The sequence below is a fragment of the Diceros bicornis genome, chromosome 7 (genome assembly GCF_020826845.1).
Source record: "Diceros bicornis minor isolate mBicDic1 chromosome 7, mDicBic1.mat.cur, whole genome shotgun sequence".
NCBI lineage: Eukaryota > Metazoa > Chordata > Mammalia > Perissodactyla > Rhinocerotidae > Diceros > Diceros bicornis.
In genome coordinates, this window is record NC_080746.1 from 86,515,067 (window position 1) to 86,531,704 (window position 16,638).

The window sequence follows — 16,638 nt, forward strand, 5'->3', positions numbered from 1 at the left end:
TTAATTCTTCTGTGGTACATACCTCATAGATTACTGGGAAATAAGGCACATACAGCACTTAAACAAAGTCAGTACATGTTGTTAGTAATAGAATGCGAGGGGCCGGCCCAGTGGTGTAAGAGTTAAGTTCATTAGCTCCGCTTCAGTGGCCCAGGGTTCACAGGTTTGGATCCTGGGTCAGACCTACACACTGCTCATCAAGCCATGCTGTGGCAGCCTCCCACATACAAAGTGGAGGAGGATGGGCACAGATGTTAGCTCGGGGACAATCTTCCTCACAAAGAAAAATAGAATGTCAGCTTTCATTTTCACATATTACCTGCCACTAACTACCACTCTCTCTGTCTTTCCCCAAATTTGGCTATTTGTTTCTTCTCTCCTTCCTTGGCTACTTCTAAGAAAGTACACACATTTATATCTCTGTATCTTCTTATTCTTTTCAATTACATATTCTTTTTTCAGATTATTTGCTCTTTAATGTTTTCCTTGATGTTCTAAAATTCTATTTCTTTTTCCAGTTTCCACAACTCAGATCATTTCACATTATTACTTTATTTTTTGCAGTGATTTTATCCTTTATTTTGTAAAATTATCATTGATAAAAGCAACTAAATGTAGGATTTGGCTGGTGGCATAGTGGTTAAGTTTGTGCGCTCCGCTTCAGCAGCCTGGGGTTCGCAGGTTTGGATCCTGGGCATGGACCTATGCACCACTCATCAAGCCATGCTGTAGCAGGCATCCCACATACAATATAGAGGAAGACTGGCACAGATGTTAGCTCAGAGAAAATCTTCCTCACCAAAAGGAAGAAAATGTAAAGCTCTCTCTGAAGCTGTGATAATATAACGCACTGGTTCTCTTATATTTGGAGAGCATGTAACCTAACAAGACAACCCAGGGTTCAAAGTAATCAATATGCCAAATTCAGTACCATGTTCTAATTTTGCCCCACAATTCCTTCCAAAATGGGAGGAAAGTAACTGCTCTAAGTACTTACTCTTTACTCAAAATATCTTTGTTAAGGAACAGAAAGAGAGGGAGAGAAACTGAAATTACATCTATTGTGCAAACTGTGGGGGTGGAGAGGAGAATGCAGATAAACCCCTGTGGCTTTAAGAGAGAGCAGAGAAGGTGGCCAGAAGAGTTGCTGGAGCCCAGGACATAGCCCTGAGGAACGCGGCTAAGAAAGGCCCCTGGGAAATTTCTACGAAGTAAAATCCTGAATATATTTACCAGTCAATTCCTATTGACTAAAAAAGACAAATCCTCCATTAAAGGTGTACACCCTCTTTTCTATCTCTACTTGTTTTCAGAACATTTTCACAACCACTACTTATTGAGCGTTTACTACATTCCTGGAAATTTAAAGACATCTCATTTAATTCCTCACTGGAACAGGTATTATGGTATGTTAACTGACATTAACTGCTTTGTGGTTGTTTTTGGGTTTTGCCTCACATTTCCTAACGCTATATGCCTTTCTCCCAACGTTCCATCAGACTGTCTCGCCTCATGAGGGAGACACAACAGCAGAAGACAGAAGACAAATCCTGAACAACCAACGCCCTCGACCCTCAGAGCAAATATTTCCAGGCTGGGGAAGGAAGGAGGGGGTCACAGGGAAGCAGGTGAATTATCCATCCCTGCATGCTGACCCCCCCGAGTCAAACACGGAAACCCCACATAGAGCTCAGAGGTCTGAGAGCAGGAGGAGCCCGCGCCTCACTGAGCAGAACCCAGCACAATGACAAGCCCCCATTCTCTCAAAAATGGTAGAGTAGAAATGGCTGCCCGGTGAGCCTACAAAGATAGGCAACACTGGGCTCATAAAATAGTATCTGAGCTCCCCAGCGCCCCAGAGTTCCCTGAGTTCTTGTTTTACATGAAAACTTCAAAGACTGCCCCGAGGACTCATGTTCTAGTGAGCTGGTTGGAGACCGGCCTGGCTGTGGGCTGCAGCCCAGTGGGCATGTGGTGGAGCATCAGGGAGCAGAGGACCGCACGTGTGATTAAAAGCAGGAGCAGGGACGGAGACTCAGAGCAAAGTCTCATCCAGGCCCAGGCACCCCCTACTGGGTACAGTGAGGGGCTCAATTTGTTATCTCTGTGCCCTATCTTACTCAAAACAACAAAGCCAAAGGATTTGAGGTTTAAATAACACGTTAAAGAGACAATAAATTGAAGAGTCACTTTGGTTATCAGGAATGTTCCCCTCCTGTCAAAATCTGAGCCAAGAATATGTAATTTAAGAATCTAAGATAGCTTTTAATTGAAATAAAAAAGTATGTTGCACACCTTAAACTTACACAATGTTATACGTCAACTATATCTTAATAAAGCTGGAAAAAAAATTTTTTAAAGAAATTAAAAGTTGCCATTCCTTTTCTTTTTCCATGCAATTGGCTTTTCTATCTACAGTTAGAATATCTAAACTTAGGAATTCTCTTGAACTTTGGTGAGTATGGTAAGAACTGTATTACTCCTTTAAGAGTACTTCAGTCAAAGTTAATTTCAAACAGCTATATATTACATTTGCAGTTTATAAAGTCATTTTGTGATTTACACCACCAAACCCAACAAAATAATAATAACAATAAACTTTAGTTTTCCAATTAAATGAAGAGGATCAGAGAAATAGTTTCCATTTCCCAACCAAGCATGACTTTCAATTGGTTAGTAACATCATGGACATTAGTTTTATTCTAGGAATAGAAATTATGTCAATTTGTTAAATTGTCACTAGTTAAGATCATCTACTGTGCACTTATCCTCAGGTCTAAACAATAAAACATTCTCCTCATGGAACACAAAAAGGATCGTCCATGACTGTGGCCTTCTTCAAGACCTCTTGGTATTTTCACAATTGGATATATGCTCAGTACTGCCTGGCCCTAATTATGTTATTTGAGAGTATTTTAGGGAGATCCCAGGACAGCAACCCTTCCTAAGGATACCTATAAACAATACCATACATCCATCTTTAACAAAATACACATAAATGTCACCTCTCTTCATCAAATGTGACCCGAAAACTATTGTGCTTGAAAGCCACAGGGCTTTTGAGATATTTCAATAATCTTCCAGAAATCAATCTTACGTGAAACTGAAGGAAAGCATCGAATGTCATTGAGCAATCAAGCTCCGTTCTGCCAGTGCCCTACCTCTGAGCAGAGGCCTGAGGACGTTTCCCCTCCAGCCTCCTCACCAGCGCCACTGTCAGCTGCCCCGTCTCCCCAGGAGAACCTTCCGGCATTAAATGGGCGTCTGGAGGCTCTGGCAGTTGCTTCAGAGCAGGGATGCTGGCACTTTTGTGCAGAACCTAATAAATGAAATGTAGGAATAACGTAGCTAATTTTCATTGAGTGAAAATATCTAAACTATACATGCCAAAAATTTAACTATGAAAATTACACTTTTCATAGTTCCTCAGTCTTCTTCATCCGGCACATAAATCATTTCTCTGTGGCCAGAACAAAAGAAGGCAGCCTTAAGAAAAGCTAGCGTGTCACCGTCTATCAGATAAAATAATGTTTACATAAATATATATAGAGAGATGTTTACATAAATATAAATGTGCATATAGATATTTATGTTGTGTGTATGATTTTAAACAATGAGTAACATTAAGACGTGAATTCATGCTTGCCTCCTAAAAACAACTTGAACATTTTTCTCTTTTCCAAACGCGTTTTGGAGATCTATTTCTGTCTTGCCTCCAGCTCACTTCACTGACCTCTTCTGCTAAGCTGCTGCCGTGTTCCTGATGAGCCCTGGTCCAGGCGCCATGGTGAACGTGATACTCTGTCTGGGTCACATCCACTTGTGCATTTAGCTCCTCTAGGTAGGTCAGAACAAACTGAGGATAAGCCTGTAGGAAAGGGAAAAAAAAGTAGTACAACCCTTGTAAACAACAACCAAAAATCTATACAACTGGAATGATGGGAGAATAAATTAGATTAATAGTAAAAAGGTCTGGCTAATAAACTTTGTACTTTATTATCAATTTCAGATCAAAATCTAGCCAAATAACTTTAATATTAAGATTTCTAATTAGTTGTTTAATCTGATCAAGTTTAACCAGATTGCTAATCTTCACCCTTAGATAGATAGATAGATAAGATTAAAATATTAAAGCCATCTTATATGTTAATAATAATAGCTAACATTTATTGAGTTATTTCTACACAAAAGGTATTACCGTAAACACATCACATATTTGTAATGTGCAATTGCTGTACCGTTTAGAAATATTCAATTCTGCTCTAGAAGACAAGAAAACAAACGGAATGATGAAATTCATTAGCTGCACTAAGCACAGTAAGTTAGTAACCTAAGAGGTGTCAGACAGGAAGTAAATAGAGCATTTGTCTATGAACATAGATAGAATGGGGTAGAAGGACAAAATAGACACTTCATAGTCATGATTTACTAAATAACAAACAAAGAAACAAATATTGATGAAACACTAAACACAAATGAAGCACATGAGTCACCCTATGATCACAAGATCTTTAGCTGGCCATCTCTTGCTGACTCTCATTGTGGCTCCTCTGCTGGATAAAATCCACAGCTGCCCACAAGGATAGCCGGGGAGCAGAGCTACTGGCCGAGGGCACTTGCCACTGGCTCTCTCCTGGAGCAGGTGTGTGTCACTGCCTCGGGCACCTTGGTCTGCTGGGCCCCCTTGCTCAAAGGTCAACGCTGGTCCTTGTGAGCACATCATCGGCAGGAAAGGATGACGCGACACAGAGAGGATGAGTCGGCATTGCAGAGGTTCAGGTAATGCGGCCCTGCAACCCACTTGCACCTTAAGCAAGCCCTTCTCTCTCCCCACACTTGCTTTGTGTTTTAAATTGATTCAATAAATCATGATCTAAGCATTTAATTTGGTCTGTGCACCTTTCTGTTCCATGAGCTCTGGATAGCCTATCGAGGAGCATACTGGAGGCTACCATCACATCATAGCAATTTCCCACATGACAACATATTTACATGTTAATCCTTGCAACAGCACTTTGAGATAGGTAGTATTATTGCGCCCATTTTAAAGACCAGGAAACAGACACAGGGAGGTTAAGAAACTTGCTCAGTGTCATCCAGCTTGTTTACTAGTCCATAAAGCCTAGACACGCTGCCTCAAGTATGATATAAACCTTTTTTTTTAAGTGTGGAACTAAAGTTATAACAAAAAATATGAGGAGGTGTTTAGTGGATAATCAAAGGGCACTAAGATCCTTATATTGTTCTGGGAAAAGACATACTGAATAACTTTAAACTCTGTTAGAAAACTTATAACTAAATATGCATGTTAAAAATGTAAGGGACTCTAGAATCTTAAATGCATATTATGAAGTGAAGGAAGCCAACCTGAAAAGGCTACATATTGCACATGATTCCAACTATGCAACATTATGGAAAAGGCAAAGGTGGACACAGTAAAAAACGATCAGTGGTTGCCAGGGGTTAGAAGGGGGGATAGATGAATAGACAGAGAACAGAGGATTCTTAGGGCAGCAAACTATTCCGTATGATACCATAATGGTGGATGCATGTCATTGTACATTTGTCCAAACCCATAGAATGTACAACACCAAGAGTGAACCCTAATGTAATATATGGCCTTTGGGTGATGATGTGTCAATGTAGACTCATCAATTGTAACAAACACACCACTCCAGTGTGAGATGTTGATAGTGGGGGAGGTCTGTGTGTGTAGGGACGGAGTATACAGGAACTCTGTGTACTTTTTGCTCAGTTTTGCCATGAACTTAACACTGCTCTGAAAAATACAGTTTATTAAAACAATGTAAGGGGGCCCGGCCCCACGGCTGAGTGGTTAAAGTTCCGCACACTCCACTTTGGTGTACCAGGTTCGCGGGTTCAGATTCCAGGTGTGAACCTACTCCACTCACCAGCCATGCTGTGGCGGTGACCCATATACAAAATAGAGGAAGATTGGCACAGATGTTAGCTCAGGGTGAATCTTCCTCAGTGAACAAAAAAAAAAGTAAGCGACTCCACCAAAAGTACAAGTGACAAAAGAAAAATAGATAAATTGTACTATATCAAAATTTAAAACTCTTATGTTGCAACAATGTCAAATATGAAAAGACAACCCACAGAATGTGAGAAAATATTTGCAAATTATATGTCTGAGAGGGATGTGCATCCTGAATATATAAAGAACTCTTACAACTCAATAATAAAAAGACAAATAACCCAATTAAAAAATAAGCAAAGGATCTGAGTAGAAGATATTTCTCCAAAAAAAGTATACTAATGGCCAGGAAACACATGAAAAACTGCTCAACATCACTAGTCATTAGAGAAATACAAATAAAAATCTCAGTGAGATACCACTTCCTACCCACTAGGATGGCTATAATCAAAAAGACAGAGAATAACAAAAGCTGACAAGGATATGGAGAAGTCAGAACCCTCATATGTTGATGGTAAGAATATAAAATGGTGTAACCACATTGGAACAGTTTGGCCAGTCCTCAAAATGTTAAATGTGGAGTTATAATATGATCCAGGAGTTCCACATCTAGTTATATACCAATGAGAAATGAAAGCATATATCCACTAACAAACTTCTATACACATGTTCATAGCAGCATCATTCACAGTAGCCAAGACAGTGGAAACAAACAAATGTCCATCAACTGATAAGCAGATAAATAAAATGTGATATTTCCATACAATGGAATATTATTTGGCAATAAAAAGAAATTAATTACTAACGCATGCTACAACATGGATGAACTTGGACAACATTATGCCAAGTGGAAGAAATCAGTAATAAAAGACCACATACTGTATGCTTCCATTTATAGGAAATGTCCAGCATAGCCAAATCCATAGAGACACATAGGGCTGGGGTGGGGGGCAGAGAGAACGGTGGGAATATGTGAAGTGCAAGGCATCTTTAAGGGAAAACAAAAATGTCCTAAAATTAGATTGTGGTGATGGACGCACAACCCCGTGAATATACTGAAAAATATTGAATGGTACACTTCAAATGGGAGAATTTTATGGTATGTGAATTATATTTCAATAAAGCTGTTTTTTTTTAATGTAAGTGATTCAATAGAAAAAAAAAATTGAAGCACAAAGTATAGCTTTTGAACCAGCAGAGGAAAAAAAAGAGGGAGGGGATTCAGAAAAAGTCAGGAAGAAAGACAAAAGATACAAATTAAAAGCATGGTAAATAGAAATTTTTGTTGAGTTAATCAATGAATGACTATCAAAATGTTAATCCTCATTCCCTTTGATTTAACAAACATACACGCACACCCAAGACGTTCACTGCAGCCTGGTTCCTACTTGTCTAATTGTGCATCCTCAGGGAAGTTTTAAAAGCTAGAGCAGACATGGACCTCAAAAAGGAGAGACGGCCACGTGTTATTGAGTGGAAAAAGGCAGGTCATAAAGTTATATAGACATAATTTATTTATACACATACCTATATGTATATATATAATTAGATTTAATATATATTATTATATATAATAAATAAAATTAATCAGAAATGATATACTATAAATGATAATCTTTGAGGAATAGGTTTCAGAGATAATTTTGCTTATTCAGGTCTGAATTATTGGAAGGTTTTTCACAACTAATATACTTGTATTATTTAAATGGAAACCATACTATACAGGCAAATATATGCAAAATTTCTGAGAATATACACAAAAACCTGCTGTTAGTGAATAACTCTGGGAAATTGAATTACAGTTTGAGAAGAAGAGATTTTACCTCTCATTAGTATATTTTTTCAAATATTAATTTTTATGATGTTCATGAATAACTTTTATAAAAAATAAATATTTTTTAAAAGACCCAATTAAAAATAGTGTCTTTACTGTATATACTAGTCAGATAATCTTGGAAAGAGATTTTTGAATCACTAAGCTAACCCAAAACATTAGCAAAAAGAAGTTGAATCTAAAAAAATTAGGATTTTTCATTTTACCTTGAAGCTTATGTCATATCTATTGTGTTATGTTATTTTTTCTTATGTCAGTGCTTTTTGTCTTAAATATGTTCAAGACAATTCAGCTTGTCTTGTGAAGTGAATACGATGGGCAGTAGAGAAATGGATTATTTTACACTGGTTCCACAGTAAAACATCAAAGCCAAAATTCAGCAACAAAGATCACTATATTTTCAATATGAGAGGAAACGTGAGTAGTGGGATATATTATTAAATGTGTTCTAAAATATCACAGCATTAAAAGAATCAATTTATAAAAAGCAAAATAACAGTAGACACATTCTGAGACAATAAGTGCAAACGGCCTGGTTCCGATTCTGGCAGTTGTGATCCCCTCATATTCTGATGGTAGTTTCATGTTTCGCATCCTCTAATAGAGGTAAAGATCTTTTATATAAGTTTACTTCTGAGGTATATTTCCCTCTTACTGGAAAGAAAGCGTACCCGGAACATGAAAAACTTCAATATATATCCAATGAGATGGATGAGGAAATGACCAAAAGGTTGAGCCATGACATGTCTGAACATTCTGATAGACATAGCAGAAGCAAAGACCAAAAGAGAAAGAGTCATGGGCTTCGCTTCCTGGAGTTGACAGTCTAGCAAAGCTGGCAGACATACACAAACAACAGAGTGACAAGTGCTGTTATCCATCCTCCCACCAGGCATCTGGAGACACTTACAAATTGTCTTGGCATGTCCCCTTTGGAATCATTGTAAACCATTCCCTCCCCAGGTGATGGCTGTTCCAACATTCTGATACCATAGTTCTTTAGTATTCTCTACTCCAAGACCAAACTATCTTGATCCCTATCCAGGCACCTGCCAGTTCTATCATCAGACTACCAATTTCAACAAGCCCCTCCTCCAAAACCTGGAATTCTAATCTTCTTTTTTAGGGAGTCAACAGCCTAATCTTTTGACTTTCCCCCCTTCTAGTGCATCTGCACATTGCCCTAAATTGGGCTCTAATGACTTAACCTTCACTATTTTCTAAGTCCATCAGCTCTTGGGCTTCATTGAATTCTTCTCATTCTAATCCACTTTTTACCACCAGAAGACAAATTTTAATCAAGGACATCTTTGGTCACAACATTTCCACTTCAAAAACTTTAAAAAGTACCCCCAGTGCATATGGATGAACATCCTACAGCCCCTGGTTTCAAATTCCAGCTGTGCTATTTACCAGTTTTGTGACTGTAAGTTCCACTTCCCAAGGGAGAAGTTTTCTACTGAAGACTGAGTAAGACCTTGCTCAGAATTTCACACTGACCAAATTCACCCTCAGGATACAATAGCAACTCTCTGGTTGCTAAAAAGGATCCTATCTGTTTATGAGATTTATTTCAACCTAATAGAGCTGGGGAAGCATCTTCATCACCCCCACGATGTTCCCTCCCTAGATACCAGAAAGGCCCCAGGTCTGACCTAACTTGGGGCTGCACAGGGATATTATGTCCTTGTGGGAAGTATAGCAAGCAGGTGAGCAGAATCTCACCTGGAATGTTCTAAACTCTAGATGCCCTGTCCTCCTCTTGGTCAGTACATGATCATGCATATTTTTGAAAAGTGTTTCTTTTTTTTTCTGATTATAAATGCATTTATAGAAAACTTAGAAAATACAGAAAAACTCAAAAAATTATTATCCATCCTCCTACCACCCATTTTATGTGTAAACTTCCAGTTTTGTTTCTACACACACACACACACCTTTGATACAATATAAATATTGTTTTCTTACCTGGTTTTTCTCAAATCACGACATTAGCATTTTCCTCTGTCATCATAACTTATTTTACATTATTTGTAATGCCACTATATAGTATCCATAATAAAGACACACCATAATATATTTATACAAGCTCACTGTTGATTACTTAACCTGTTTTCAATTTTCACTATTCTAAACAATGTCTTAATGAACATCCTTAAAGATCTATTATGGTGCATACTATTGATTAATTCCTTGGGGTTGGTTGCTATACGTGGAATTTCTGAGTCAAAAGGAATATATATTTTTTACAAATTTTGATAAATATTGCCAAACTGACCCTCAGAAATATTGCACCAATCTCCTCGATAGCCCCCCATGTTCCCTGCCTCCTGGTATTTATCCCCTTGTGTGGTCCCCTCCCACACTGTACCAGGATTGGCCCATGTGACCCAGAGAAGGCAGCAGAAGTGGTGCTATGTCACTTCTGAGATTCGGTTACGAGAGACTCTGCAGCTTGCACTTTGTTTCTTTTCACTCCTGCCCTTGGATCACTAGCTCACAGTGTGAGCAGCACCGTGGAGAAGCCTCTGGACCACAGAGCGTAAGTGTGCACGGAAGCAGATCTCAGCCCAGTCAGGCCTCAAGTGACTGCAGCCTCATGTGAGACTCTGAGTCAGAACCACCCGCTAACCCACTCCCAGACTCCTGGCCCACAGAACCCGTGAGGCAACACGCGTTTGCTGTTTTCAGTTACTGCGTTTGGGGTGATTCGTTACACAGCCATAGGTAACTGATACAGACACACAAAAAGGGAATGAGCACATTTGTTTCCTCACATTCTCATCAGCATTGGCTATGCCTAGTTTTACATCTCCCCATATCTAATAGGGAGCAAAGACAACCTCACTGTCCCACATCTGTCTAACTTCCAGGGAGGCTGGGCTGTTTCTTGGGAAGCTCTTCTCCTTTCTCTTCTTCATCCCTTTCCTTTTCAAGTCCTTTGCCCATTTTTCTTTTTCTTTTTTTTTTTTTTAATTTTTTGTTTATTGCAGTAACATTGGTTTATAACATTGTATAAATTTCAGGTGCACATCATTATACTTCTATTTCTGCATAGATTACATCATGTTCACCACCCAAATACTAATTACAACCCATCACCACACACATGTGCCGAATTATCCCTTTCGCCCTCCTCCCTCCCCACTTCCCCTCTGGTAACCACCAATCCAATCTCTGTCTCTATGTGTTTGTTTATTGTTGTTATTATCCACTACTTAATGAAGGAAATCATACGGTATTTGACCTTCTCCCTCTGACTTATTTCACTTTGCATAATACCCTCCATGTCCATCCATGTTGTCACAAATGGCCGGATTTCATCGTTTCTTATGGCTGAGTAGTATCACATCAGTCATCGCAATGTATTTTCAAGCACCATGTCTGACCGGGCAAGAGAAACAATAGAAAAAATAAACAAATGGGACTACATCGAACTAAAAAGCTTCTGCACAGCAAAGGAAACCATCAACAAAACGAAAAGACAACCTAACAATTGGGAGAAGATATTTGCAAACCATATATCTGATAAGGGCTTAATCTCCAAAATATATAAAGAAGTCATGCATCTCAACAACAAAAAAACTAACAACCCAATTAAAAAATGGGCTAAAGACCTGAACAGACATTTCTCCAAAGAAGATATACAGATGGCCAACAGACACATGAAAAGATGTTCAAAATCACTAACTATCAGGGAAATGCAAATCAAAACTACAATGAGATATCACCTCACGCCCGCCAGAATGGCTATAATTAACAAGACAGGAAACAACATGTGTTGGAGAGGATGTGGAGAGAAGGGAACCCTCATACACTTTGCCCATTTTTCTATTGACGTGCTGGCTCTTCTCTATTGCCCTATCAGGCTCATTGTATATTAAGTGTATCTGCCCCCTCTCTGATATTTACATCTCAAAGACCCCCTATTTGTCATATTTCCCTACTCAGTTTTGCTTGTACTATTTCAGACTTAGGAGTTTCTATATTTTCATACACTTTTATACATTAGTCTTTTCCTTTATGGATTCTATCTCTGTCTGCTTGCTCATGAAGATGTCACCACTACTCTGGGTTAGATGCTTTAATCTCTACTTTCTTCTAGATATTTTACGGCTCCGTGTTTAAGTTTAAATCTTTAATTTAGCTGAAACTGGTGGATTGTATAACAGAAGTAATCCAACTTTATCTTTTTGCAAATGAATAGAAGAATGGTTAACTTTAAAAAAAAAAAAGATAAAAAACTTATCCAAGTAAAAACAATATAATAAAATGCAATATTGTATTTAAATTTGTTCTTTATTAATATCATTAATATTTACAAATTATCAATTAGTCAGAACTGATATGTCAGATCTATTGATAGGCAGAATCTGTGCCAAATACTGAAAATGCGAGTATTAATATCTCCATTTTGCAGACAAAGAGCGCAAAGCTTGGAAAGGTTCAATGATGTGCCTAAGGTCACAGAGCTAACAAGCAGTGGAGCCGAGATTAGTTATTGATATCCTAAAGCAGTACTTCTTTTCTCTTTTTACTGAATGGAATGAGTTCCGTTTATGATCCAGCTGCAAATAATTATCAAATCATCCTCCATTTTAGCCTTAACTAGATGGATATAGTTTTGGATATGACTGAATTTAGATCTAATCAAAATTTTTAAACCTCTAAAATAATGAAACACTTCATTAATAAAGAGTTCTGCTCTGTGCGAATCTAGAATAACTGTAATAAAAAATCAGCGATTGTGTTTGGGAATAGAACACTAAAATTTTTAGAATCGAAATCTTCTTAAAAATAGTTTGTGTTTGAAATACAACAGTATGCATTATTTGCTAGCTATCAATAGTACTGTTGGGAATAATTAGAAAATTATGAATTGTGAGAAAAAGGACAGCAGAGTAGAAGTGGGTTTTTAGGTGCCTGAATTTGGCGAAAGAAAAGAAGAAAATAGACTTAAACCTAAGTCTTGTTCTTCCATGTCTGTTGGTGTGATGGGCAGTACTTACAGAAGACAGAATTAGGCTCTTGTGTGACAGGACTCAGCCCTGCTCAGACGTGTCTCAGGATGAAGTCCTCATGTGCAGGCACAGGCCAAAAAGCCGGAGGGATACTTTGGTACAGCCTCAAAATTCCACTTTTTATTTTTACCAAGAGGGACAAGCTCTGGTCTTTCTGTGACGACCTCTCCACCAACCCAGAGCCTCACTCTGGCTCAGGAATGCAGCAGAGTCAGACGCTGACACAAGGGGAAAGCTGGGGCAAATTTCAGAAGGAAGTTAGATAAAGGTAATTTTTTAAATGCTTTGAAATTCGATGGCTATGTCAAATTCCCTGCTTAGGAACAGAGCTAAAAGTGTTTAGTCTCAGTTGAGTCAGTGAATGGGGCTGGGATTTTAGCCAGTGTGCCAAAAAATAACTACTCAGGGAAATGCTATTAATTTTAAAGTTTAAATGGTATCAAACTCTCTAAATATCTGCAATGGCACAGGTTGTCAAGGAATACAACTCAACTATGTAATTCTAGAACACTAGAGAAATACAGATACCATGTTTACCAGTCAGGGTCCCAATAAGGAGAGAGAAACCATATAGTAATTTGAATAGGAAAAGTTTAATATAATTAGTAACAGAGGATTAGAGTGACAGGAAATTGGCCAGTAAGAGTTAGAGAGAACACTGAGGAATGGAGGACTAGCAGCTAGAGGGAACAGCCACTACTCCTCGGCCTGAGAGAGAACGCCCAGGGAAGAGGCTTGACCTGAGGCTGAGATCCAGATCCTCAAGAGGGCATAGCCGGGGCTCACTGGACGTTGAAAAGTCTCCAAGGCAGGGCCCTAGCAAGACTCACCATAAATCTGCCTTTGGAGCACCAGGGGAAGTTGTCCGCAAGGAGATGCTTAGTCGGTGACAATGCACTAAAAAGCCACCCAAGAGGAATATGCTCTAGGAAATGTTCACAAGAAGGTGCCCACTGGCAGGACTCTGCTGTGAGGCTGCCGGAGGCAGGGGCCAGGCCACAAACGGTAGATCTGGAACTGAGAGGGCATAAATCGATAACTTGCACACCACGTGCTTTAGGTTGAATTGTGCCCCCAAAAAAGGCATGTTGAAGTCCTAACCGCTGATACTATGAATGTGACCTTATTTGGAAATAAGGTCTCTGCAGATATAATCAAATTAACGTTAGGTCATTAGAGTGGGCCCTAATCCAAGGTGACTGGCGTCCTTATAAGAAGAGGGGAATTTGGACACAGATGTACAGAGAGGAGAACGCCAGACAAGCCTCAGACACAGAGGGAGATGGCCATGTACGGATGGAGGCAGAGACTGGAGTGACGCTGCCACAAGCCAAGGAATGTCCAAGACTGCAGAGATGGGAGAGGCAAGGAAGAGTCCTCCCCAGAGGATTCAGATGGCGCACAGCGCTGCTGACACCTTGACTTCACACTTCTAGCCCCCAGAACTGTGCATTTCTCTTGTTTTAAGCCACCTAGTTTATGGTGTTGTTGCAGCAGGCGTGGGACATTAATACACTGTGTATTTCCAGTCTTATTCATCTAATTTAGCATTTCTGAGACCACGATGGTGAGATTCTGAGGCAAATATTAACAGATATCATGTGATGAATCTAATTTTTGCCTTTCTGAAACATCGATGATTGATTAACATTCCATTTAGATTTGGAATCAGAGAACAGGAAGGAAATCTTGAGAACTGAAGGCCAATCTCCTCATTTTATTCAGTCAACTTTTTATATGAATACAATACACACACAGCAGAGCACATAACTCACAAGTGTAGAATCCAATCCGTCTTCACACAGTGAACACCTGTCTAACTAGCCTGGGTCAGAAGGGAGCACCACACACCCACCTGAAGTGCCCCTCACAGCCCCTTACAGTCTCAGGTCCCCTTCAGCTGTGTCCACTCCCCTGACTTCCATCCGACAGGTTTGTCGTTGGCCTCGCATCAGACTTTAAATCCAGGGTGCACTCTCCTGCACCTGCTGTCTCTGTTCACTACTACGTTTGTGAGGCTCATACACATTGTGATGTGTAATCGTCGTTTGTTCATTGGCATTGCTATAATGAAGGGTCGGAAAACTATAGCTGTGTGCCAAATCTGGCCGACCACTTGTTACTGTTTTTTCTTAAAGTTTTATTGAAACACAATCACATCATTCAATTACACACTGTCTGTGGCTGCTTTCACACCACCAAGGCAGGGCTGAGAAGTTGGGACAGAGATCATATGGCTCACAAAGCCCAAAATATTTAGTATCTATTTGGCCCTTTACAGTTTCCCCACTCTGCTAGATAGTATTCCATTGAACATGAACACCACAATTAATTTATCCAGTCTACTGCTGATGAGCATCTGAGTAATCTCCACGCTGAGGCTACTACAATTAGTGCGACTATTAACATTTAGTAAATATCTTTCCTTTAAGATATGTAAGTACTTCTATTTAGCATTTAACTAGGAAGGGACTTGCTGGGCTGTATAGACATGTCCAACTTGAGTAGATATTGTCGGTTTTCCAAAGTGCCAATCTCCCAAGAAAACTGATGCAGGTACTGGAAAGATCTCTGCACTCCTGTGTTCACTGCAGCATTATTCAGCATGGCCAAGACATGGAAACAACCTGAGTGTGTCCACCAGTGGACGAATGGACAAAGAAGATGTGATATAATATTCCACTGTGCGTGTGTGTAGACATATGGGAAGATGTTGTTTAAGAGTACAAACTTGCAGCTAGTAGATCAGTAAGTTCTGGAGCTCTAATGCACAGCATAGTGATTATAGTCAACAAAACTGTATTATAAATTTCAAAGTTGCCAAGAGACTAGATCTTAATTGTTTTCACCACAAAAAAGGAATGATGATTATGCGACATCATAGAAGTGTTAGCTAACGCTATGGTGGTAACCATATTGCAATATGTAAATGTATCAAATCACCACATTCTATGCCTTAAACTTACACAATGTTACATGTCAATTATATCTCAATAAAAAAATAAATTACATTAAATTTTAAAAAAAGAAAGAAACAAAACAGATGCCCTGAAATGTTGGGTTGTATCATAACAATGAACAGAGAAAATTGTTTTTGGCTTTGGAAAATTTGTGTTTTAAAGTAAAACAAAATCTCAAAGGAAAGTATTGAGTTAAATTAAGCTAAATTCCAAACTTCTGGGCACAGAGTGAAATCATTTGTGCAGAAAAATCATTTCTTGCTCTCAACAATAGTATATTTTATAAGTATCCGGGAAATGAAAAATTTAGGAATAAAAATTGGTGCTTATAAAGTCCTTACCTTAGAATAAATGCAGCCATCAGTTCCAAACACCCACTTTTGAGAATCATCTCCTTTATGTCTGTAATAAAAATGTAATTTAAAGATTGACAACTTTTCTCTACACTGAAACATTTTGTAGGTTTCACATAAAATGATCATTTTCCATATAGCCTAGCAAGAGGACTGCCCAGCCTCTACCAAGGATTCTACCATCGTCACTGCTTCCTCAGTAGCTAAAGCCTCCCCTTAGACAACCAGTTTCTTTGGTACCTAACATGGTGTGGTATGTGTGTGTGTTACCAACGGCAACAGTGATTAAGAGTTTTAGAGAATAAATAGAATCAGTAAGAATATTATAGAAATTTCTCTCCCCAGAAAGATCCTCTGTGAGACAGAAAGAAAGGGACTTGATTCAGTATGAAGATTAAGAGGATGGGATGGAAAAAGATACCACGGAAAAGTAGGAACCTCAGGTACATGTTTCTGAAAAGACCAGAGAATTTTATTAAGAAATATCAGATTTTCTGAGGTAAGTCTGAATAACAAAGAAAAACTAAAATGT

At 38.9% G+C, this 16,638-nt stretch overlaps 1 protein-coding gene across 1 annotated transcript in view; it reads right to left on the reverse strand.

Moving 5' to 3' along the window:
• DCDC1 (doublecortin domain containing 1) overlaps positions 1-16,638 on the reverse strand; it is a 394,249-nt gene that overhangs the window by 161,111 nt on the left and 216,500 nt on the right. The window contains exons 16-18 of the mRNA XM_058546317.1: positions 16,095-16,155; positions 3,734-3,868; positions 3,162-3,319 (exon numbers count right to left, since the gene is read on the reverse strand). Coding sequence (XP_058402300.1) covers positions 3,162-3,319; positions 3,734-3,868; positions 16,095-16,155 — 354 coding nt within the window. The remainder of the gene's footprint in view (positions 1-3,161; positions 3,320-3,733; positions 3,869-16,094; positions 16,156-16,638) is intronic.